This window comes from Mustela putorius, unplaced genomic scaffold (assembly GCF_011764305.1).
Source record: "Mustela putorius furo isolate JIRA1106 unplaced genomic scaffold, ASM1176430v1.1 tig00003853_pilon_pilon_pilon, whole genome shotgun sequence".
NCBI classification, from domain to species: Eukaryota; Metazoa; Chordata; class Mammalia; order Carnivora; family Mustelidae; genus Mustela; species Mustela putorius.
In genome coordinates, this window is record NW_025422005.1 from 7,091,932 (window position 1) to 7,118,470 (window position 26,539).

Genomic DNA, 26,539 nt, shown 5'->3' on the forward strand with positions numbered 1-26,539 from the left:
GGGAGAGAGAAACCCAAGCAGGCTCCACACCCAGCATCGTGCCCAATGTGGGGCTAATCCCATGACCCCAAGATATGACCTGAGTTGAAATTGAGAGTCAAGAGTTGGACACTGAACCAACTGAGCCACCCAGGTACCCTGGGATAGAGTTTTCACTTTGTAAAACAACTGCCTTGGACAGAGGCCTGAATAATGAAGCTCTCTGATGATTGTCCGTTAGTTGTGTTTTATAGAACCTCTTCGGTAAGAGGTGAAATAGTTTGAGTTACAGACTTTTAAAATCCCTTTTCTACTTTTAACCTCTCAGTTCTCTACCCTGAAGGTGACTGTAACCCGAAATAATACTTCTCTTATTGTGATGAATATACATTAAAAAAAGGTCAGACCTGTCTTCCCCCTTCATGGAAGATGAGGTAGAAGTGAGTGCATGTATCGATGCAATGGATGTATCAAACGGTTAAAATATTCTTACTATAGGGATCTTAAGCTAGAATTCTAGCATCAGTGTGATGTTGGGCAGGAGCATCACATTTGAGAAAAACACATTTATAGACAACCTTCACATATCCAAGCTACTTTCTGATTGCTTTCTTAGATTTTGAAGAAAGGGTTCTTTGAGATAGATGTCTTCCTTCTTGTATATTAATGGACATATTATTTATGAATTTCTGTCTGCCTCCAAAGTCAGATGAGACAAAGTTCTTGCTTGAGTGAATACAACTTTACCTAACATGGGAACAGAACTTATTTTGAATGTGCTATTTCCCTTAAATTCTCATGAATGATGGGATAGACAGATATTTCACATTTGAATTATTAACACAGACAGTAGTGTTTGCTCTGCATGCTTTACTTTCCAGTTCATAAGGTTTATTTAATGACATTTTGGTATTGGTATTCTGATGTGCTTGTTGTTTCTAGGGAGGCCTTGTTGGCTGAGATGGGAGTGGCCATTCGGGAAGATGGAGGAACACTGGGAGTTTTTTCACCTAAGAAGGTAGGAAACTTGTGAAGCTCAGCCCAGCAGAAGCCCTTCCTATTTGTCTTGGTCACTGAGGCACTTCCGGTCTTTCAGGGCTGGCCCCTCCTCCCTTCATTTTATCTTGAGATTTGGCTTACTTTCTGATTTCATACTGCAGTACAGGGGCAGCCTGTTTTTCAAATGCCTATCACGTTTGCTGTTTACAAAATAAAACCCAAGGCAGTAAATCTAACTTCTGGTCATGATTGAGTATGTTTACTCGTCTGCATTGTTGCTTCCTCTTCAATTCCTGGCCTCTCACCTTGCATACCTGGCTTCAGTTTGGCGACTCTTTCTGTGTAAATTTTCCCACAGATGCCAGCAGCCCTGCTTTATAACTCTTTGGAAGCAATTTCAGCTATTCAGGTTTGTGTAGAAAAATACCACACAAGTTTGTTTCTGTGGTTGTGTTGCAGACGACCATTCTACTGCGTAAAGCACTTCCTGTCCTCACCCTTCTAGCCTCCTCTGCTCCTTCCTTTGCTTTTGTTTAAAACAAATGACTCCAGTAGTTACCCTCTCACTTAGATAGTCTTAGTTGTTAGGTAGTAGATACCTTGTTGTTAGGTAGTAGCTAATTAGAATAGTAAAGTCGGTTTTGTTTTCTGGGGTTTTTTTTGTTGTTTTTGTTTCATTTTGTTTTACTGAGTTGCTTCCTAGTTATTTGTAGATATTGGAAAGCTATTATCAAATTATTATTTCTGCTGATTTACAAAGCATATATATTCATGCCAGTAAAAAATGGTTCCTCATTTCAGATGACCCCAGCGTGGCTATCAGGGACTTACACATGTTCTGTGGGGTCTGATGATGATCTCTCTAGGTTGGCATTGAATGGGCAGGGGTGTTTCCATTTTTGTTTTTATGTGATAGGAAATATTCCTGGTTTTTGCTAGGATTCTTTAGGTTTGGTTTTTCTGTCAAGGTCACATACTTTTTTAAGGAATTCCATTGCCTATTTTCAACAAATAAGAGTGTTTTAAAGACATTTTCAGCACATATTTTGAAACTGGAATAATAGTAACGGTAATTTGTGTGTCTGCACTGGCAACAGTTTGTGATTTTAAGTTTAATTGTGTTTTCTTCAGTAAGACATTATTGATTGAGATACCATTCTTAGGATTGTAGAGGTTCTAGCAGTTACAGGTTTGATCAGCTTTGTGCCTTGTGTATATTAAAGAGATCTTACATCTTTAAGAGTTAAAGAACTATATAGAAAGTTTTGGGTAACAACTTGTAAAACTGTGGCATTTAACACAAGCCATAAATAATTTAAGTGTGGTGGCATAAACAGCATAGGATTCCACACTGCGATCTCTCTTTCCAAAGTTTTTCTTACTTTAATTTTATGCATCTTGTTTTCACTTTCTAGACTTCCTCAGGAAAGGAAGGGATACACCTCTGGCTACATCCAAATTCAGTTTTAGAACCTGTTTCTAATGTGTTAATTTGATTGTGGTAATTGTTGCATGATGTGTATGTATACTAAATTGACACGTTCGACACCTTTAAAAAAATCATGTTGTACAACCTAAATGTATACAATTTTTATTTGTCAGTCGTACCTCCATAAAACTGGGTCAGGGGGGAAATAACTTTAAAGGCAAGGGGAAGCAAAAGGATTCTCTTTTTCTGAGGCCAGTGCCCTGATGGGCTTTAAAGAACCCTGTCCACAGGGCCTTGACTTTCTCAAACCAGCAGAGGTCTTGAACTACAGAGGCAGATGGTGATGTAGAGCTTTTTCTAATTTCTGTTTAATCATTTTTCTCATTCTCTGTTCTTAACCCTCTCATTTGATTCTTCTTTCATTTTTCCACATTCGCTGGCACTGTCTTGAGTAGATTTTGACCCCAAGACCATGTGACTTATTTTTGGATTCCAGTGGGGTATTTTCACCAAAGAAGGTTGGTTTTTCAAAAATTTTAGAAATATTAGAGTTCGATGAAGAGGATTTTTACAAGATGTGTGTATTGTTGAATGTCAGTAATTTTAATTTCTAATTTAAGGTAAAGACTAATAAACTAAAGACAGTAACTGGGACCATGGAAGAAATGATGAAAATTATAGAGGGAAATGCCAGGAGATGGGGGAACACTTTTTTTTTTTTTTTTTAAGATTTACTTATTTTTAGGGGGAGGAGGGGCAGAGAGAGAAACTGAGAATCTCAAGCAGACTCCATCCTGAGTGCAGAGCCTGATGCAGGGCTTGATCCCACAACCCTGAAATCATGACCTGAGCCAAAACCAAGAGTCAGATGCTCAACTGACTGTGCCACCCAGTCACCCCTTTTTTAAAAGCACTTTTATAGGGGCTCCTGGGTGGTTCAGTGGGTTAAGCGTCTGCTTCGGCTCAGGTCATGATCTCAGGATCCTGGGATGGAGCCCCGCATTGGACTTCCTGCTTCCCAAGGAGTCTGCTTCTCCCTCTCCCTCCGCGCCTCTCACCCTGCTTGTGCTTTCTGTCACTCTCTCTTGTGGACGTCACTCTCTCACTCGTGAACAAATACAGACTTGAAAAAAATTTAAAGCATTTTTATAAAGTAAATGAAAAACTAATAATTTTTGGATATTGTAGGAAGGGAAAATAATTTTCCCTCTACCCTTTTGAGTTCTTGGCGGAGAGTCCTGTCATAAAAGATTAATAAGAGAAAAACAAAAATAAGCTTATTAACGTGTTTGCCTCATGTATGTGTGGGAGCTACCCAAGAGAAAGTGAGTGACTCCCCAAGATGGCTTAGAATGCAAATGCTGTCCTGGTAGGGTAAGGGGAGTCCGGATTTGGCGCCTCAGGAGGGAATGAATGATCTTCAGGGAAGATGAAGGGGCTCTTGGGAGAATAGATGGGTGGTGTGATCCTTTGTGACAAAGTCTGAGTGCAGTGTCAACTTCTGGTCTCCTTTCCTGGGATACAGCCTCCTCCCTGGTTGATGGACTCCCAAGGGGACATGACAGCTGAGGGCATTTAGGAGGACCTGTCTTGAGATGAGAGAGGAGGTTCTCAAAGAAAGCTTCTCCCTGCGTTTGCTGTTTTTCAGGGGACTTCAGCTCAAAATAATATGTCAAAGTGGCATATTTTGTTACCCTTCAAGATTTTTGTCCAGATAGTTAAAAATTATGATTAACCCATCCAGAGATGTGTCCTGTCCTTATTTTCTTTTGTATTCTTTATGCTTTGACCTTATTAAGAATTGGCTCTTGTGCTTTATTCCTGAACTCATGTTTTAAATAGAATGTATTAGTGCAGTTTGAGAAGGCCTGGAGAGAAGTGTTTTCATTTTGTAGTGGAATCGCAGCTAGGAGCTAGGAATAAAAGACGTCCCTCTTCTAGGGACTGTGGATCATCTGGGAAGCCATTGCCCTCCTAGGTCTCTGTTACTGTCACCGCCCGCCCAATGGTACTTGCTCCAAATTGATCATCTGTACCTTTTTTCAGACCCCACATCTTGTTAACCTCAATGAGGACCCACTAATGTCCGAATGCCTGCTCTATTACATCAAAGATGGAATTACAAGGTATATTTGTTTCTTTTGGTCACTTACTATTTTCTTTTCTCTTAATTGATGGAATAACTAAAGGGAAGTTACTTGTTGAAAAATTTGTTGTAATGATTTGCTGTTTTTCGTGTCTAAAATAGTTACAAGCTCTCTTGGCTTCCCAAATGATATAAGTGCTTTAGCCATCTGAACCAGCTAACTTGTAGTTTTCCCTAAAAAACCCTAAGTAAAAATTTTTTTTTGGTAACTTCTTATATGAATTCATTAGGGAGATTAGTTCACTCTTGTCTTTTAATAAAGCTGAGTGAGTTACATTGATGTATCCTTGCTCCTTGGTTTCTTATTCTAATGTAGGGAGGTTGATCATATGTGAAAATAAAATTTGCAGTTGAAAGCCTCTGATAAAAAGAAGCGATACCTTTTTTGTACATACCAAAGAATATTCTTTGGGAGAAAGGGGTTCATTGTTTTCGGTGCTTTTTGTGTCTGAATTTCCCTGGGAAACACTTTCCCTTGTGTTCAGGGTTGGCCAAGCAGATGCTGAGCGGCGCCAGGACATCGTGCTGAGTGGGGCTCACATTCAGGAAGAGCATTGTGTCTTCCGGAGCGAGAGAAACAACAGTGGGGATGGTGAGAGTTCCTGGCGTAGCTTTTCCAACAACCTTTTCATTCTATATTACTAGAAATCCCCAGGGCTTGCTATTCCTGTCTCTCTCAGTGATACTTTCTTGTACAATCTAATATTTGAAAATGGAGAAACCTGGCCTGCTTACAGATTCAGGGAGGGACGTAGCTATTTTACATGAAAATAGCCTGGGCTAAAGGAGCCCTTTTGTAACTGCCAAGAACTGAGGGGGACATAGGCAATTAGGCTTGGTCTTGAATGTTAATTATTTAATACACAAGTAAGAAAGGAACAAATATCCTGGGTAGTGGGAGATTTGAAGGGCCTCTGATCTTAACCCAGAACTTATTTTTATCTAAAAGGGAAGAAAAAGTCAATCTTGATTTTTGTCTGGGTTACTAACAAAATAATAATCTAATAGTATTTTTATACTATGTGACTCATTCCTTTAATCAGAATGTTAGCTGCTTTTGATTTTACATTTCTGGTTAGTACCTATATCTTAGACTTAAGATTCCTGATGGTTTTCAGTTTTATGGACTGAACTGTCAGATATCACCAAGACTAGCATTTCCCATCTTCTTCTGAGGTTTGTCAAATTCATTTAAATGTTTCTCTTAGCCACGCCCCTGGTTTTGATATCCTAAAATGAACTACTGTGTAGATGCTCTGCCACTTAGTTGGTTGCACAAATGTATTCCCAGGACCCTGAATCTTCATAGTCATCTTCTTTCCACTGCTTTATTCCACTGGCTTGTGATGCTAATACTGGTTTGTTCTTTTTAGTTATTGTGACCCTAGAGCCCTGTGAACGCTCAGAAACCTATGTCAATGGCAAGAGAGTGGCCCAGCCCGTTCAGCTACGCTCAGGTGAGACTGGGGAAGTTGTTTCGTTTTTTTTTTAAAGTGCTTTGCTTTCTCCTCTTCTTTTTTAAAAGATTTTATTCATTTGTTTGAGAGTGCACACAAGTGTGGGGAGGGGCAGAGGGAGAGGGAGAATGTGGAGAATGCTCAGCAGGGAGTCCCCCACATGGGGCTCCATCTTTGGGCCCTGAGATCATGACCTGAGCCGAAATGAAGAGTTGGACACTTTGACCAACTGAGCCACCCAGGTGCCCCTGAGACAGGAAATATTTGAAGTCTGTGTGAGCAACTCTTGAATTTTTAACCCTTTGTTTAAAGACTCAAGTATAATAGCATTAGGATTTCTGTTCTTATAAAACTCCAGAGGCTGTCTTGTTGCCTTAGGGAAAGGGAGGGAGAGTGAGGTTATTAACCTAGAAGGGTATGCATTTAAAAAATGGCTTCTTAACTCTGTTTCTGTTCTGTGGTAGGAAACCGTATCATCATGGGTAAAAACCATGTGTTTCGTTTCAACCACCCGGAGCAAGCACGGGCAGAGCGGGAGAAGACTCCTTCTGCTGAGACCCCCTCTGAGCCTGTGGACTGGACGTTTGCCCAGAGAGAACTTCTGGAAAAACAAGGGATTGATATGAAGCAGGAGATGGAGAAAAGGTAATGCAAAATATGATGTGGCCCCATGACTGTCACCTCTTTAGAACGTACAGTGTATAGCCCTCATCGAACAGGCCAGTGATTTCACCATTTATTCCTTCCTCTCTTGCTTTTTTTTTCCTTCTAGACTACAGGAGATGGAGATCCTATACAAAAAAGAGAAAGAAGAAGCAGATCTTCTCTTGGAGCAGCAGAGACTGGTAGGAGTCCATCCCGAATCCTCTGTTAGGAAGAGGGCAGCTTGCTGTCATCCCTTCCCTGTTCCACAGATGAGCACCCGCCCAGCTGCTTGTCCTCTCTCACTGATGCCATATGCTGCTCTCTCATTTCCTTAATGGAGAATGAACTTACATCTCCTGGTAGCCATAGTCTGAAAAAGTGTCCATAGAGGTACAGTTTCGTGCCTTTTATGTCTTCAAGTTAAATCTTTAGTTCTAGCAAAACCAAGTGCTTTCTGCGTATTTAGTGGGAGCTTCTCTGGTAGGCTCTGCCTCTTGATCGTGGTTTCCGAGTATGCGTCAGTGGCGATTCTTTTAATGATGGTTATATTGAATATTGAATTTGGCGGGTGTTTGCCTTGGTTTTGTTTCTGATCACCTGATAGTACTAATTCTCTGCTCTTGGGCTGACTTGGGGATTGTTCTTGTGCTGGGCAGACTTTTTTTTCTTTTTCTTTTTTTAGTTAAACTGTGTCTAAAAGTATTGCTGCACAGTTGCATGTGTTAATCCTTTTCTGTTCCCCTGCATGGAGTCTGAATTCTCAATCAGGGTCTCCGTGGCGTGTGGGATGACAGGAGAAACAGGGACTACACAGTCAACTCAGTTAGGAGAAGGAAGCCTGGTTTCTCCAGGCTGAGAGAGATTTGGGTAAGCAGCTGAAAAGTTGGTTTAAGGTTGCAGCTTATAATGCTAATGGGTTTGTTTAGCATTTTATGGTCTGCATTGCTTCTCCAAGTTTGATAGAAACTGAATCTCATGAATAAATAAGTTGACCCACTAGTTAGATTATCATTTTTAAAGCTATCCAGCTTTGGTTAACAAAGCCCTGATCATAAAAAGCTTCTTCTTGGCATTCATTTGATAGGTAAGAGAAAGATACGATAAACCTTTGGGTACTGTGGATACAATTTAGGATTTTTTAAGATTCACAGACTTCTTCTAAGATGAAGAGAAAGCTGGGATACTGGTTTCTTCCCTTAACATAAAACATAGCATCTAAAATACTGTATGTAAACTGCAGCCTTCTGGTCATGCTCTGCTTTGGGGAAAAGAGGCTGGTGCTAAATAGGCCAGAAATACCAAGGGCTCGAGCAAAAGCAGGCTTTTCCAAGGCCACTCATTTCTTAGGCCTGGCAGTGTGTTAAAGTTAGTTTGTTATCTTGGAAACTATAGTGAAGTCCAAGAAAGAATAAATCAGGTCTGGGGGGGCAAGATAGTAGCAGTGTTCAGATCCCTTTATGAGGTCTAGTTGACATTCAGTTTTTAATGAAAACAGAAGGATTTGACTGTAGTGTGGTAGGAACTTGAAAGGTTTGTGACACATGAGGAGCCTTTTATCTTAATAATGTATAATCTAACAACATGCCTCTGATGGTCTGTGAGAGATTACATGAGGACAGGTATCATTAAACTGTATGTAACATTAACAGTAGTGGCTTGTATTTGTGTAGTCCTTTATAATATACAGAGAGCTTTAACATCCAGCATTTTTGGGGGGTTCCCCAAAATAGCCCTCCTTGATAGGTGTGTGTATAAATAAAATGAGTAATATTACCTCCAATTTATAGTTGAGGAAACCAAGGAAGAAACATGGTGTCTTGCTCACTCTTAAAACACCTGTTAAGTCATGGGGTCTGAAGCTTAATCTTGGGGCTTCTGAATGGTTTCCATGTTCCTTCTGTCCAGTAAGAGCAGTGCTTCTTACCAGCGGGAGTCCTATTAAAATGCATATGCTGAATCTGTAGGTCTGGGGTGGGACCTGAGAGTCTTGGTTGCTCACAAGCTCCCAGGTGATACCAATGCTGCTGATCCAAGACCACCCTTCGAGTTCACCAGGTGAGATAGAATGATGGCAGCTGGTGCTCTCCATAAGCAAGCACTGATGATCACTCTTTGCTCTGAAATAAAGATGATGACCATCAAATAAAGAGAAAGTAAATGTCTCTAAGACATACTTAGTTTCCAGGAGACACACTTAGTCTGCAACTGATCAGGTTGGGGCTGTCCTGTCTTCTGTGTATCTAAGCAAGCTAGGATTTCAAGAGCAGTTACTTAAAGCAAGGAGGTTGCTTTCCTCCTGAGTCCTACTGTCTGTTCCACTCAGATTTCTTGTCCTCCAGAAGAATTGATCTCTAACGCCTTAGCCTGAGGAATATCTAGCAGTAACAATACTGAATGGGAAATGTATTTTTATGACCCTTTATTGGTCAACCAACAGATACATTTTGAATGTACCCTATGAATAAGCACTGAGAGGATACAAGAATAATCATTCAGTAAATACATATTTAATATTATATGTAATCATTTTTGCATAATGACTACATTAAATAATAGAATTCGTTTTTTGAGTTTTCTATTATGGTAGTTCCCCAAATGCATCATATTATCGCACTGCTGAACGTTCTCTTCTAGTTACTGCTGTGTTACATACTTGGTCTTCTCTGTGCTTGCTTTCTCACTTATCTTTTTTTTTTTTTTTAAGATTTTATTTATTTATTTTACAGAGAGAGATCACAAGTAGGCAGAGAGGCAGGCAGAGAGAGAGGAGGAAGCAGGCTCCCTGCTGAGCAGAGAGCCCGATGCGGGGCTCGATCCCAGGACCCTGGGATCATGACCTGAGCCGAAGGCAGAGGCTTTAACCCACTGAGCCACCCCAGCACCCCACCTATCTTTTAGGTCTCTTCTTTCTTCTTTCTGCACAAGCTTCTTACAGAGTCTCTTCAGGAGGCCTTTGCATTGGGATTTCATGAAAACAGAAGCATCATTTAGTGAAACGAATTGGCCAGACCTGAGTAGTTTTTCCAACCTTGTAATAAGTGAATCTAAATATCTTTAGATCTTTTTTGACACGAAAGAGGTGTACATCTTGGCACATAAACTTTGCATACAGAATTTTTAGTATCATGGCCAGTGTGTGATATGGGGCCATAAGGAGAACATATTCTACAAAGACAATATGGTAGTATTTTCTTTTATCTTATTTTATTTATTGGGAGGGGTTTGGGGAGGGACAGAGGGAAAAAGAGAGAATCTTAAGCAGGCTCCACGCCCAGCACAGAGCCCGATGTGGGGCTCGATCTCACAGTCCTGAGATCACAGCCTGAGCCAAAATCAAGAGTTGGATGCTTATCTGACTGAGCCACCCAGTCGCCCCCATGTGACAGTTGTTTAAAAGAATGACAGTTAACGGCCATTGAATTTGAGTTCTTTTGGATTTATGTAGACCTTCCTATTTATTTATATTTTATTTTAGAGTTTAAAGACCTAATCTCTGTCTCCCAAGTGTGATATGAAAGGAGTGATTAGAGTATTTGTTATTTTTTAGATTAAGTAGGATTCATTTTATCCTTGAGCAATCTTAAAAGGAAAAGAAAAGAAGGTGGGGTGGGGTGGGAATAGAGTGGTAGTCGTCAGTGATGTGAGAATAGTCAGTGTATTATGTTCTATAAAACTTAGTTTACACATCCTGGTAAGAAGATCTTTGGTGGGAGTCAGGCACATTTTTTTCTCTAATGTTTATTAATGTCCTCTTTTATCACTTCAGATTAAACATTCTGAGGTTTAAACTAAAAATGAAAAGAAAATAGTGTAAAGTCTAAATTTAACTCTATCTGCTATTTGTTAAATTTTCAGCTAGAAAGGGCTATTAAATGGGTTTTGTACCTATATACAGACCAATAGAAATAATACAGATCAGCACCTCCATATTCAGGGACCAGATTATTGTCCTTACTGTTAAACGTTATTTTTTGGGAAATAATTACACATAGAAAATAACTGTACATAGGACTCTTTGGCCTAGAAAGCAAGATACTATTTTACTAGAGATAATTTTGGTATTCACAGCCAAGTAAAAGAGAGTATTAAGATTTTTTTTCTAACTAGACTATCCTGAACTACTCTTCTAAGGGAATAGTTTCTTTTCCAAGGAACTTTTATTTCCTGAATTGAAATTCTTCCTTAAGCCTTCCTTAATTCCGTAGGGAATTCTAAATCTAACATTGTTTTTGTGTAGCTCCAACATTGCTTTCATGTTATAAAGATGTGCTTGTATTATTTAAGAACAATTGATTATTATCCAGATAGCCCTTAAAGACCAGTTAGTTGGGCAGTCAGGTGCTATTTTGCTTCTTAGTTTGTTTTTAAGAATTTATGTACTTATCTGAGACAGAGACCGAGAGAGTGCGGCAGAGAGAGAGGAGAAAGCAGGCTGCCTGCTAAGCAGGGATCCTGACTTAAGGCTCAATCCCAGAAGGTAGCCGCTTAATCTCCTGAGCCACCCAGACACTCCTGGGCTGAGGTTTTACTTGGGCCTATAACAAAAGTAAAACAAAAAGCAGCCTGACCGCCCAACTAACTGGTCTTTTCTTCTTTTTGAAGAAGAGGTTAAGTGCAAACATAGCCAGAAAGATAGCACTTTAAAGTGGATCTGAGTTTTATGTGCTGATAGAAAGAGTTGTCACTTAAAGTGATACTCCTCAAATTGCTTGAAATGCCATGGGTTTTCATAAATTAAAAAAAATATTTATTAGGTCGTATTTATCAAAATATTTCTTGGGGAATTTTAAATGATGTTTTAAAAAAGTGTATTTGCCTAGCTTTATTTATGTTCTGGAAACTTCTTAAAATTTTGGAAGTGAAGTGTGTATTGGTTTAAGTGTGTGAAATTAAAACAGCAGACCCACCGTCAGGACCCTTTTTTTATGTTTCCTTGTTCTCTAGATAACAAACATCACTTGTATCAATGTAGCACATTGATTTAAGGTGACAAGAGAATAGTAAATCCGGTATATGCTCATGGAAGGACTCGTTTCAGAACTCACTTGTCTTCTAGAGAACAGTTTGGTTGATAAGAACCGCGTGTGGTCTGCTAATAGGGATTCATTTTTAACATCCCCCCCGTTGACTGCTTTGTCTACCTTCTCCTCTTCTAACTTTTTTCTAGGGCTGCTCTTTTTAGTAAAGCTAAACAAAACGTGGCATCCTACAGCCTTACTAACCTTTGTTAATCCGCCTGCTCGTCACATCTTGTATGGCATCTGTGCTCACTCATGGGGGAGAGAGTTTCTGGAAGAAGCAACAGCAATAACCAAGGCAAATGTGGGGACTTGGCTGCATGGGGTGTTAGCATGTGTGGGACGTAGGTTTTACTGCATTTCTGCAGGTGTTACTTCACAGCATTTTGTTAATAACGTAACGTGACCTTAGAGGGAAATGTCACTGTATCAATCCTCCTAAGAAATTGGATTGCACTTTTCATCACTTAAGCCAGAAAGTGAGAATTCGCATTAGTGTTACTAAACAAGCAAATCTTAATATTAATGACCTATATATACATAAGCCTTAATAAACTGACACACCACTTAGGGGGGTTTTATTTTATCTTTTTTTTTTTTTAACTGATTTATTTATTTTTTGGTTTTGGCTTTAAATTTGGTTAAGGATTTTTTTGCTTGTTTTTTCTTCAGTTTGATTTTCCTTTTTTAAATTTTAATTTTGGTTATTTCGGGGCCATTTTTTGATTTTGTTTTTCCAAAGGACGCGGATTCTGATAGCGGGGACGATTCTGACAAGAGGTCCTGTGAAGAGAGCTGGAAACTGATTACTTCTCTGAGAGAAAAGCTACCTCCCAGCAAGTTGCAAACCATTGTTAAAAAATGTGGCCTCCCTAGCAGTGGGAAGAAACGAGAGCCAATTAAAATGTATCAAATCCCCCAAAGAAGGCGCCTGAGTAAAGATTCCAAGTGGGTCACCATCTCAGATCTTAAGATTCAGGCCGTAAAAGAGATATGCTATGAGGTTGCGCTCAACGATTTTAGGCACAGTCGGCAGGAGATTGAAGCCTTGGCCATTGTTAAGATGAAAGAGCTTTGTGCCATGTATGGGAAGAAAGATCCCAATGAGCGGGACTCCTGGAGGGCAGTGGCCAGGGATGTCTGGGACACTGTCGGTGTAGGGGATGAGAAGATCGAAGACATGCTGGCCAGCAGTAAAGGCGGAACTGACGTAGATGACCTCAAGGTTCATATTGACAAGCTGGAAGATATTTTGCAAGAAGTAAAAAAGCAAAATAACATGAAAGATGAGGAAATAAAAGTCCTAAGAAACAAAATGCTCAAAATGGAGAAAGTCCTGCCACTGATCGGATCTCAGGAACAAAAAAGCCAAGGAAACCACAGAGCAAAGGAACCTGTTGGTGCTGGTGTTAGTGGCAAGTCCGAAAGTGACGGAAGCAGAGGGGACAGTGGAGAACTTGGGAAAGAAGAGCGCGTGTCCCAGCTGATGAATGGGGATCCAGCTTTCAGACGTGGACGTCTGCGTTGGATGAGGCAAGAGCAAATCCGCTTTAAGAATCTGCAACAGCAGGAGATAGCAAAGCAGCTGCGTAGGCAGAATGTACCTCACAGGTTCATCCCTCCTGAGAACCGCAAGCCCCGATTCCCCTTTAAGAGCAACCCCAAGCACAGAAACTCTTGGAGCCCGGGGACGCATATCATCATAACAGAAGATGAGGTCATAGAGCTTAGAATCCCCAAAGAGGAAGACGGAAGGAAAGGAAGTAAAGAGGAGAGCCAAGGAAAGGGGGGTAGAGCAGCCTCGAAGGATCCCCAGTTACCGTGGGGCTCTCAGGGCGCGCGAAGTCAAGATCACATCCAAGTTAGCAAGCAGCATATTAACACTCAGCAACAGCCACCTCAGTTACGCTGGAGAAGCAATTCTCTTAATAACGGCCAACCGAAAAGTACGCGCTGCCAGGCATCTGCCTCCTCGGAATCGATTAAATTCCCACAGCGGTCACCCTGCTGCCGATCTGCAGACTTTCCAGGCGAAGCGCCATATTCACCAGCACCGTCAGTCTTACTGTAATTATAGCACTGGAGGTCAGTTAGAGGGCAATGCAGCCAGTTCCTTCCAGAAGCAGACGGACAAGCCCAGCCACTGTAGCCAGTTTGTGACACCTCCAAGGATGAGGCGCCAGTTCTCGGCACCCAATCTCAAAGCTGGTCGAGAAACCACAGTGTAAATGACTGGACAAACTTGGAATCTTGGGGGAGGAAGCAGGCAACGTTAGCTCATGATTTGAGTTGGTTCTAGCCTTGGCCTTGAGTTCCTGCTCTTTACGTTATGATTTTCGTGTTGCGTTCCTACAAATCCTGATTTTAATATTGTTAAAACATAAAACACTGGTAGACATTTCAACACCTCCCTTTTGTTTGTACATGCCATAAATGGGCAGTTTCTGGAATTTTGGACAAAACACTGAGACCTCCCTTCTTTTTCTGAGACTTTCCTCCATTCTTGGTGCCTAGATAATACACTTACTTACACAGACTGGTCTTGTTTGGTGTAAGTTTGTTATGTTTTTATAGTGTCTGTAAACTGATCTGATATCCAGAAGGCCCTGCCTCTTGGTTTATGCAGACATTCAAAAGGGGAATCTGATACACAGAATTAAGTATCTGTTATTTCCCCATAAATGTTAGATATTAGTTGAATAACGCTCAACCATGTGGACACAGCTTTGGATTTCTCATCCATGTCTGTTCCTGTCTTTAAATATAATTGGAATTTTCATAAGCCAAACTGAATGTCTTCGGACATAGTTCATAGTATACAACTTTGCATCCTTCCGTAGAACTTCCCCGTCTTTTTCATATTTTACATAGAACTGATGCTGTAGGTTTGTTTGTGTTTTTCTTTTGAATGTATCAGTATGTGTATGAAATTTGTCATAATACTGAAATCTTTACATTGGCACCATTTCTGGATTTGTTTGTTTGTAGTTTGCTTTTTGAAGTTTAACATATCATTTCTCATATACGCAGACACGCACGCACGTGCACACACACACATACACACTCACACTCTGAAACATTCACCAAATCATGCCAACAGAAATGCCAACAAAACACTTGTATGGCACTTTGAGCAGCGTGTTTAAGTTCACAGGGAGGTTATTTGGTGGAGAGGGAAGAGGTGGGTCATGGGGAAAAGGCCACAGCGTATGGCTCTGTGCGGTTTATTCTCAGTCGATGAGGAGATCATGAAATAAGTTAACTTTGGTTGGATTGACAATAAAGGAGATGATATATAATAAACTATTCTTTGCGTAACAGTAGTAATGCTCACAGATGCTTAAGCAAGGAGAGAAGTGCTGATGAACTTCTTATTGTATCAATACCTCATTTTATTGTGTCGTGGTCTCAGTTTGCCTCACTGGAGAATCCACTAAAAAAGATGGATATTGATGGGAAGAAAAGAATGGTTTTCTACATCTTTCCTCATCTCTTGAACTTATCAGCAACTTAATTTTAAGAGGCAGCGCAAAGAGCCAGAGATGTCTGTGCTACTGCCCGACTTTGTGGTGACGACTCCTCTAAGTCACGGAGTCCCCTTCCAGACGATATGGAATTGCAGTCAACAGAGCGAGTAGCATTCAAGGAAGCCTTAAAGATTGTGATTATATGGTTTTCTTTTCCTTTGCGTTTGGGCTCTATGCCTTATTAGAACACATTATTTTTAATCATAGTATTTTTTTGTTTGTTTGTTTGCTTCTAAGAAAATGCTTTCTTAATGCACAGAAAGTTGCTTCTGATTAACTTTGGGGATACTTTTGCTTTCATAGCTAGAACGGTTCTAGTCTTCAGCTGAGGTTTTATGGCAGATTAGACAGATTAGGCAGATGGGGAATGATGTTTGTAGTACGTGGACTTAATTGAGACAATCTCCTGTACTGTGTGGTCTGAATGACCTCACTAGGCTACTTCAGATCGGTCACTTCAGTGCATCTTGTATAAGCCCCAGTTGCTCTTTATGATTCCTAGAAACATATATTACTTGTTCCTCTCTTGCAAAAAATTCATTTTCCATGACAGGTTTCCCCTGCTATCTGAAAGTAGAGTGTTTCTGTGAAACCTCTCATGAGCTGAACATGGTGTAAAGTGAAGAAGCCATTGCCATTAATTTAAATGGAAAACATTTTTGAGCATTCCCAGACTCAAAAAAATAACCTCTCTTGGGCTTTTCTGATGCCTTATGACACATCTTGCTGGCTGGTGTGCAAAATGAATGGCGAGAAAGCACAGATGCTCACAGACACATTTCAGAGCTCTGGTGCCTGGACGTGAGCTCCCGTGTGTGTTTCCCTGGAAGAGAGCTCGGTGTAGCCACTAGCTGCTTGGGATGTGCGTTGCTACCTCTAAACTAGCTCGTGCAAAACAAACACACTAAATGCAGTTTTTCGTAAAAGCGAAAATCCTCTTTGAGTTTCCTTCAGTTAGCAAAAACAGGTACTAACATAGGTCTCTCATAGAAGCGGGGCGGCGTAACACACACTTTCAAAATGCAGGTTATACCTGTTTTAATATTAGTAATAATTGCCTCAGCTTTCACCTCTGTACCAAAGGTGGGTTCTCATTTCCCTAACTTGAAATACCATAGGATGGGTCCATACATTTTCGTTTTTATGGTGGCCTTTTAATCTTATTATGAGCTGGTGCCTCCCTTTCCTGCTAAACAGCGGGAGTACGTTTCTACTGGAGATCAGATGACATTACAGAATGAAGAGTAATACAGCATTTTCACTTACAAACGTGGGTTGTGGTCAGCTCTGTGCCCACATTGATAGCTGTGTTTGTGCTTCATCTGCTGATCTAGGTGCCCTCAAATTGCTGAAATGTGTAGATTTCTAAAAGAGCCCTTAATTTCAGATGACCAGAAGGGAAAGAATCAAGGTTGGATTGATTACCACATATGTGCCCTCCTGCATTTCAGACCAGATGCTTGTCTTAGAAAGTAACTTTGAGTGAATAAAATGACTTCACTGGCTTTTTTACTAAATAAGCTACTAGTGCCATGCTTTCTTGAGACACTGGCATAGCTTATATTGCTTTGTTTTTAAATTTGACAGGATCTCTCCCTAAGCGTAAATGCTACATGGCCAAAGAGAAAAGGTCATCAGTAAACCGTTACTGTATTATTGAAATATTCATAGCTATTATCATAGAAAAAATGGGGAAAGTGTGCTACTGAAATTATCTAGTGGTCTGAAAATTATGGAAATGTGAAGGAGTGCTAATTAATTACTTAGTATAATTTGTACACCACGATGGTATTCCCTGAAGAGTTGGAGACATTCTGTTCATCCAGTAAGTCTAAACTGGAGGGCTTTTCCTTCCTTTTTGCCTCTAATTCTTTCTAGCCCTTCTGATTGTTTTCTCCATTCACTGGATATGCAATGAATGGGGATCGTTTATTCCACTGAAGTGACTTGAAGTGACCTCTTGTGCTTTAGGTGCAGGTTGATGCCGAAACTAAACACAACACAGCCCAGAGTTTGCCACACTGATGTCTGCATTAAAGGCTGTCAGACTACAGGAAGTTACATAGCTTTGCTCTGGTCAGCTGCTGTGCTCCTGTGCCTGACTGGTTCTTTGTAGACTTGCCTTAATGCTTGTTCAAAAGCCTGGAAGGATGGGAAGCTGCCGTGTCCTGGGGTGAAATGTCCCGTAGTGAAGACACCTTCTCGGGTGCAGTGTAGAGCCAGCATTTGTCCTAAACTGTTAGAGCCCGAGTCTGCATTCTGAGCAGTTTTCATAATTGTCCAGTTTATGTCATCTTTCCAAGATTTCAAAATCTGCTTTAGCTACTTCGTTTGAACCACTCTAGGTTGTGAAATGTATTGGTTTCCTGCCATCATTACTGTAAAAAGAAGTTGTGAGTCTTGTTAATGAACTATGGATTTCTCCCCCATTTCTAAAATGAAATGCTTGAAGATTGTCTTTGAGTGTAAGATCTACCTTTTCAGAAAGGGAGAGTTAGTTTGTAATGTTAGAAAATAAAGTCCTCGTTCAATAAAAGTTGAAACCATCTTTTAAGAGTGTGATTTCTCTCTGAGGTGGGAAAAAGCAGTGGAAGAGGGTGGTGCTAATTCAGTCTGATCTTGACTTTTGGAAGATGGTTGCAAACCACATCTTTTTTTAAATGTATTTCTGCATGAATTTGATTGATTTAAAGATTTTGCTTCTGTTCCCTTTTCTTTTTATCGAAATTCTATCTTAAATGGTATCTTTGACCCCTACTTTTTGCCACATTTTATTTAAATAAAAACTTGTCTAGTGTAAGTTGAGTTTACCTTAGCTGTGTTTTCAGTCTTTTTACCATAAAATCTGAAAGTTTTTACAATGAAATAGTATAGTTTCCTTCATATGGATAGAAACTGAATTTCTACAGAGCTTTTAGCTACTCCGTTTAGCTTCTCTTTCTCCCCTTAATTGCTGCTCTTCTCCACCCAGAGTATTCGTGGTGGGCTAGAGGTGACGTGGGATAAGAGTTTTCTGGAGTGGGCCATCAGCCTTAACGATCATTTGGACATGACATTTTTTATATTGAAAAATGATATAGTCATGTATGACAGAGTAGAATACGAAATCTACATGAGTCTCTTTTTTTTCCCCTGTGAGTTTAGGATATGAAATTTGGAACTTGAGAAAAATGTTACACTTGGATTGGTCTGCTGCAGGCCTCGAACTCTGTCCCTCAGGGTACTTTGTATTTCTCTGCTTTTAGAGAAACTGGTGGAAAAGTTGCCAAGACCTCACGGATCATCTCTAGGGTGACACAGATGATTCCAGTGTAGTACGAGGTGTACAATGAAAGTCATGTACACAGGGGGAGATTTGGGAAACATGTTTGAAGGGGGAGGCCCGGAGCCCAGAGCAGAGTCTCAGAGCTCAACTGGGAATTTATCCAAGTGACGAATGGTGGGCTGAGAGGGGAAGCACGTCAGGTCCGGCGAACCGTGAGTGCCTGCGAGTAACCCAAGGTGGTCAGAGCAGCCGCTGTGTGCCAGCGAGAGGTAACAGATGAGGAGGACCAGGGGTGCCAGGGCCGCATCATGGCATGCTAAGGAGTTGGGATTTCATCCTGAGTGTGGTGGGAAAATAACAGATGATTTTATACAGGGGGATTGCACAATTTGAGTCGCCTTTTATAAATGGTTAAAGTTTCAGTCGGAAGGAGGCAAAGTCAGAGCCCAGTGACCCAGTTGAGAAATTGCTATTGGGACTAAATGAGCGATAATACTTTCCCAAGCAGGGACAAAGGAGAGAAGGAAAGACTGATCAGAGGTAGAATCAAAAAGTCAGCTTGTGGCTGGGATGAAAATCCCGTGTGTATGACCTGAAAAGTGACGAATGTTCTCCTGTGGATCATGGTTGGAAAATAAGTGAGACCAAGATGGCGCTAGGGGACTGGGAGAGAAGAAGAGGCGCTCCCATGTAAGAATAGGTGTCAGGGGGGGGGGGGGCGCCTGGGTGGCTCAGTGGGTTAAGCCTCTGCCTTCGGCTCAGGTCGTGATCTCGGGGTCCTTGGATCGAGCCCCACATCAGGCTCTCTGCACGGCAGGGAGCCTGCTTCCCCCTCTCTCTCTGCCTGCTTCTCTGCCTACTTGTGATCTCTCTCTTTCTCTGTTGAATAAAATTAAAAAAAAAAAAAAAATCTTTAAAGAATAGGTGCAGTGGGATCCCCAGAGGGAGAGGTCTGAGGCCGCATCCTCACAGTGTCGGTGCCGGTGCCGCAGGTGGGGAGCAAAGTTAGGGGTTGACAAGAACCGGGCGTGGATACCTCCCTTCCGGCTATTGCTTGCTAATTATAATCTGCCATTAAAAGAGGAAGGCAGTGTTAGCAAAGGGAGCCAAGTCTCTAATGTCAAAAACAGACCTAACCAGAAACCCCAGAATGATGACATTGATTTTGCCTTAAGTGCCACCTCCTGGGAGATGCTCCTGCGTGCCACTGGCATCTTCCTGAGATCTCTTCTCCCCTTCTCTTCGCTTCCATCCTGGACCCTAAGCCGCTGTCCTCACAGCAGCCAGCATCATCTTGTGAAAACAAAAATCAGATCCTATCAGTGGCCTCTGGTGGCTTCCCATTGTGGTTTAAACACTAACCTTCTTACCGAAGCCTACAGAGTGTTCCATGTTCTGGCTGCTTGCTTGCCTCTCTGACTTCATCTCTTAACAGTCCCATACTGCAAGCACTTTGGACTTTTTGTTCCTTGAACATATGCTAAGTGTGTCCCCACCTCTGGGCTTTTGCACTTCCCCAGCACTGGAGTCGTTCCTCATCATGTGTGACTCCTCTCCAGACCTGCACTCACAGGCACTACTGCTGCCCCAGCCCACCCCAGGCCAGCTCTCACAGGTTAATAATGTCAGCCTGTAACAGTCTCCGTGTTCGTCTGGTTCTTCCATGGGAACACAAACCCACTGAGAAGAAATGCCTCACCTGTTTTAGTAGCTCTGCGGTTCCACTGTACACATTACCCAGAAGAGTGCTTCTGATCCTGATGCGCATCAGGATTCCCTGGGGGCCCCTGAAAACAGAGAGTGCTGGGCCCACCTCCAGAGTGTCTGATTCAGGAGGTCTGGGGTAGGGCCTGATAATTTGCATTTCTTTTTCTTTCTTTCCTAGAGAAGGGGGAGGTCAGGGCCAGAGGGGGAGCGGGAAGGAGAATCCTAAGCAGGCTCCGCGCCTAGCGCAGAGCCTAACTTGGGGCTTGATCCCATGACCCTGAGTGAGATAGTGACCCGAGCTGAAATCAAGAGTCAGACAGAGCCACTGTCAGACAGAGCCACTGACAGAGCCACCCAGGTACCTCATAATTTGCACTTCTCATAAGTTCCTGGGTGATACTGATACTGCGGGACCAGCAGCCACCTCTGAGAGCCACTGATCTAGAACGGGGATTGGCAAGCCTTTTAGGTAAAGGACCAGACAGTGAATATTTTAGGCTCTATGGGTCCCACGGGCTCTATTGCAACTGCTTAGCCCCACGGTTACAGCTGAAGAGCAGCCGTTTGCGAAGAGTGGGGGTGGCCACGTTCCAGTAAGCACTTTATCTCCACCAAGTAGGCAGGGGCTGGATTTGTCCATAGGCGGCTGTTTGCCAACCCTGATCTAGAAAGTAGTCACTTTTTAAAAGATTTTACTTATTTATTTGACAGAGACAGACACAGCAAGAGAGAGAACATAAGCAAGGGGAGCGCAAGGGGGAGAAGGAGGCTTCCCATCCAGCAGGGAGCCCGGTGCGGGGCTCCATCCCAGGACCCTGGGATCATGACCCGAGCTGACGGCAGACGCTAATGACTGAGCCACCCGGGAGCCCCTCTTAACCCCATTCTTGCTGAACTCACTCCAGTGAGACTCTCGTTCTGCGCCACCACACTGAAGTCACTCTTCTCAGGGCCACCAAGATCTCCATGGTGACAAACCCAGTGGTGTTTCTCAGTCGTCTGCTCTGACCTCAAGACGCCAACACACAACTATGACCCGGCAGCCAGCTCAGGCAGACATCCAAGAGCCACCCTCAGTTTCCCCCCTTTTTTTGCCCAGCCCCGGCCACATCAGCAGTAAGCTGTGCTTCCTCTATCTGTAAAGCATACCCAGCTCCATCCTCTGTTCACCACCTTTCCTGCTGACACCTCAGGTTACCTGCCGCCATCTCCCTCGCACCGCTATGCAGAGTCATGACTGCTGTCCCCACGCTTTCTTCCACAGAGGGTGATGTTTTTAAAACATATACTAGACTCATATTACTTGCTGGCTGTAAACTGCCCAGTGGCTTCCCTTAGAATGAAATCCACGGTCTTTACCATGTCCCATAAGGCTGTCCGTAACCCAGTCCATCGGCATCTCTGAGCCTTCTTCCTCACTCCACCATACACGTTTTCTTGCTTTTTCTTAAAACACACCGGGCTCCTTTCCCTCTCTAGACCATCGTACTTACTGTCAGCTCTGTTTTGATTGGAATCATCACCACTGCCACCACTCCCCCTGGAGATCTCTCAGCATGCCTGCTTAGATCTCTGATTAAATGTCCTCTCAAGGGGCACCTGGGTGGCTCAGTGGGTTAAGCCTCTGGCTTCAGCTCAGGTCATGATCTCAGGATCCTGGGATCAAGCCCCACATCCGGCTCTCTGCTCAGCGGGGAGCCTGCTTCTCCCTCTCTCTCTGTCTGCCTCTCTGCCTACTTGTGATCACTCTTCGCTATCAAATAAATAAGTAAAAATAAATTTAAAAAAAATTTTTTAATTAAAAAAAAAAAAAGTCCTCTCTGCAGACAGACCTTCCCTGAGCACTTAATCTCAAAATTCCTCCTGTTCCTCTCCTCTCCCTATCAGCCCCCATACCTACGAATCTTTTTTTCTTTCATACTATTTCTCGCTGCTGAAATTGTGGTGTATCTTGTGTCTTTTTACTATTGATCGTCTCTTTTTCCCTCACCAGGGAGAATTTTGTCTTACTTACCACTGCGCTCCTAACATCTACATGGAGTAAGAGTGATAGTGGTTAAGACACCGTGCCCTGGAGTCCAGCTGCCGGAGTTACAATCCCTATATCCATGCTTACTAACTCTGATCTTGACAAAATTACTTAATTTCTTTAAGCCTTTTTTTCTTTAACATGAGGGTAACAGTAGTACCATCTTCCTAGGGTTATTGGGAAGATTCAGATAATCTATACAAAACGTGAAGTACAGTTCCTGGCACAAAATAAACTTAAAAACAAGGATGGCGGGGCGCCTGGGTGGCTCAGTGGGTTAGGCCGCTGCCTTCGGCTTGGGTCATGATCTCGGTCCTGGGATCGAGCCCCACATCGGGCTCTCTGCTCAGTGGGGAGCCTGCTTCCCTCTCTCTCTCTCTGCCTGCCTCTCTGCCTACTTGTGATCTCTACCTGTCAAATAAATAAATAAATAAAATCTTTTTAAAAAAAAAAGAAATAACAAGGATAGGTAGGAGAAAGAAAGTTCTAGAAGTGGGAGCAGCCACTGTAGTACCCTTATAAACGTGGGGATATATCTAAGCAGTTGGGACTTCTTACAAACACAATAGACTACTGATAAATGTATTATTATTTGGTGTGCTTTCCATATCCTAGTTTCCACCAAGAAATCAACAGAACAACAAGTCTGTTTACCCATTTGTTGAAGGAAAATCCAATACTTAGAGTTTTTCTGATGACGTGCAAAATGTCCTTGTTGGAAGCTCACACATAGCCTAGTTTGGAGAAGAAGAGGGCCAGTTCAGGGTCTCATGTTGATATTTGGATTGTCAACTGCTGATAGAAATTTTCCCAAGTCAACTGCAGTTAAAATTCTAGCTCCATAGTGTTACAGGAAACCTTTTTATGTCCTCTTTGCTGCCACTAAAGCATAACCAGAGCTTTTAATGGGAAGGTCATCTTCATACCTTAACTGTCAGAATCAGAGGATTTCATTTTTATTGGTAGTTCGACCAGGTTGTAAACTGATTCTTGAAGAAAGCCTCAAAAATAAGTGAGTCACTAAAAGCTAAAGTTAGGGCGCCTGGGTGGCTCAGTCGGTTAAGCATCTGTCTTCAGCTCAGGTCATGATCCCAGGGTCCTGGGATTGAGCCCCATGTTGGCTCTTTGCTCAGCAGGGAGCCTGCTTCTCCCTTTCCCTCTGACCCCACTCATCTTTTCCTTTCTCTCTCAAATAAATAAAATATTTAAAAAGCTAAAATTATGTGACTCTGCTTATATGGGATACTAACAGTAGTTAAAATCCTAGAAAATAGACTGGTAGTTGCTGGGGGATGGGGAAAGGGAAAATGGAGAGTTAGTGTTCAGTGGCTATGGAGTCCTGCAAGATGGGAAGAATTTTGGAGGTGGTTGGTCGTGACGGTTGCCCGACAGTGTGAATGCATTTCACACCACTGAACTGTGCACTTGAAAATGGTTCAGATGGTAAATTTTAAGTTTCATGCATTTTACTATAATAAAAAATTGGGGGGAAGCCTGAGTGGCTCAGTGGGTTAAGCCTCTGCCTTTGGCTCAGGTCATGATCTCAGGGTCCTGGGGTCGAGCCCCACGTTGGTTCTCTGCTCAGCAGGAAGCCTGCTTCCTCCTCTCTGTCTCTACCTTGCTCTCTGCCTACTTATGGTCTCTGTCAAGTAAATAAATAAAATCCTTAAAAAAAAAAAATTGGGGGCAAATGAAAAACAAAAAAAACTTAAAGCTAAAATATTAGCTATTTTCCAACCAGAGGACTTTTAGGTTCCCACCAGAGAACTTTTAGATAAACAGTCATCTTTATCTTTTGAAAGGATCCCATAGAACGTACAGGTTTTTCTAAGGGGAAAAAAAGTGCCCCTTCCCCAGCATTTTATTTTAAAATATTGCAAACATACCAAGAAGCTGAAAACATAGTATAAGGAACCTTCGTATACCCGTAATTATGTATTTTTTCTGATTCATTTGGAAGTTGCAAGCATCACACATCTTACCCCAAATACTGCCTTGTGTATCTTCTAAAACCAGTGATATTCTCTTAATATCATTAACCTATCCGAGAAACTTAGTACTGATTCAGTATTATATAATACAGGGTCCGTTTTCCAATTTTCCTCATTGTCCGAAAAATACAATGGTGAGAAGCACGTGTGTTTTAATCCCAGTTTCAAGCACAGTTTGTATATTAGAGTTGGTCGTGATGTCTCTTTTCTCTTCGGTTGCGTAAGTATTTTTGAATAGGCTACATTTTGATTAGTCTGCTTATTTCTCAAGATTAGATTTAGGTCAAGCCTGTGTGATAAAGAAAGCTGTCAAGGTGACACTGTGTACTTCCCTTGTGTCACGTGAGCAGACAAAATGTTCAGTTGTCCTCTCACCAGTAATGCTAACGTTTATAGATGTGCTGTGACCTTTCCCAGCTCTTCCTTTGTCTTATTAACAGGCGTCCAGGCTGTGCTCGGGATCGGGTGGCTCTTCTGTTCTGCATCCAGCTTTCCCCCAGTTGCTCGAGCTTGTGTGGGTGATTCTTGCCAGATTCAGTTCAGTCGTGCTGTCCGGGGTTCCAAGGTAGTTTTTCTAATTGCCGTTCCTCTGCAGTTACTTCGTAGCTGGCTTCTGCAGGGGAGCAGAGAAGAGCTTCTCCGTTTCCCCCCCTTCTTTTAGCAGCACTGTGGACTCCGGGATTCCTTTTAATGCCCAGTGTGCTGTATCATGGGTTTTTTTTTGTTTGTTTGTTTGTTTGTTTTAAGATTTTATTTATTTATTTGACAGAGAAAGACAGAGCGAGAGATGGAACAGGGCGAGTGGGAGAGGCAGAGGCAGGCTTCCCACCGAGCAGGGAGCCCGATGCAGGGCTCAGTGCAGGGCTCCATCCCACCTGAGCTGAAGGCAGGTGCCTGACGACTGAGCCACCCAAGCACCCCTTATGTTTCTGCTACTATTCTTCTTGACTGGCTGCTGGGATTCGGTGCCCTTTGGAAATGGCCCCATCAGAGTTTGAGCACTTCTCTGCTTTTTGGCGCAAGATATTCTGAGCTCACCTTGTACTTTCCTTGCTTCAAACGTGGAATCAGTTGTTTTCCCAAGAAGCCTTGGTTCCTTTTAGTGGAGAATAGTATTTAGAAACCAAGATCTGTGTGCTGGGTATACTTAGAAAATAAACTTTTTTATTTATTTATTTTTAAGATTTTTATTTATTTGAGAGAAGGAGAGCATGAGAGCATGAATGGAGGGAGGGGCAGTGGGAGAGGGAGAGGGAAAAGCAGACTCCCCAGCTGAGCACGGAGCCCCGTGTGGGGCGGGGTCCCAGAACCCCAAGATCATGACCTGAAACGAAGTCAGATGCCTAACCGACTGAGCCACGCAGGCGCCCCAGAAAATAAACTTTTTAAAACATGGCCTGTCACTTTGATAGTGTATATTACAATTAAGAAGACTTTCACATGCATTTTTTTTTTTTTTTTTAGATTTTATTTATTTATTTGACAGAGATCACAAGTAGGCAGAGAGGCAGGCAGAGGGGTTTGGGGAAGCAGGCTTCCTGCTGAACAGAGAGTCCGATGCGGGGCTCAGTCCCAGGACCCTGGGATCATCACCTGAGCCGAAGGCAGATGCTTTAACCCACTGAGCCACCCAGGCTCCCTCACATGCATTTTTAAATGGTTCATCATTTGGTTTTTCCTTCAGTCTTGTGTAGGGGGCAGGTCAGATACTAAAATGTCCATTTTAAAGATGACAAAAATTAAGTGTAGAGAGGATTTAACTTTCCCAGAATTATAAGACTAGTAAGAGCAGGTGCCAGGAGCAAAAGCTTTTAATTTAATTAATTAATTAATTTTTGCCACAGTGCATTGTCTCCCAAAAAGTGTGTTTCAGTAGCTAATAAAGCTGTGTGGCTGGCTTCTCTTCAGAGCCAGCTCCACAAAAGAGAGAAAGCTTCCTCTGTGAGACTAAGTAATAAATGATGAGCCTCGGGAGTATTTGCATCCTTCTCAGTTAGCGTTGCCATTGGGAGTCTTTCCGTAATAGAGTTTGCTAGGAGGCTTTCAGTGGCCCTTTTGTAATGAAAAGAATATTTGACTTATGACTCGGGGAGAACTCTGTTTGAAAACATGGCCATACCCAATCCCTCTGTCCAGGACAGTCTATAATTGGGTCACTCCAAGGAAGCAGGAAGCCCAGGCAATGTGTCTTAAACTACTGTGCTTATGCTGTAATTTGGTATTTTATTAGGGGAAGGTCTCTTTTCTTAACCTTTACTTGATTTATTCTCAAATAATGCAAGCTTTTTAAAATTACTGCTCCAAGGAAACTTTTTAGACATTTTTTCCTTAATCTTTCCCCACCATG

General features: G+C 42.2%; 1 protein-coding gene across 17 annotated transcripts in view; it reads left to right on the forward strand.

The window, feature by feature from the left end:
• KIF1B (kinesin family member 1B) overlaps positions 1-26,539 on the forward strand; it is a 146,154-nt gene that overhangs the window by 72,925 nt on the left and 46,690 nt on the right. For all 17 annotated transcript variants that reach the window (XM_045063717.1, XM_045063719.1, XM_045063724.1 and 14 more), the window contains 6 exons: positions 922-997; positions 4,454-4,533; positions 5,039-5,145; positions 5,927-6,010; positions 6,475-6,655; positions 6,783-6,855. In XM_045063717.1, the coding sequence (XP_044919652.1) occupies positions 922-997; positions 4,454-4,533; positions 5,039-5,145; positions 5,927-6,010; positions 6,475-6,655; positions 6,783-6,855 (601 nt within the window). The remainder of the gene's footprint in view (positions 1-921; positions 998-4,453; positions 4,534-5,038; positions 5,146-5,926; positions 6,011-6,474; positions 6,656-6,782; positions 6,856-26,539) is intronic.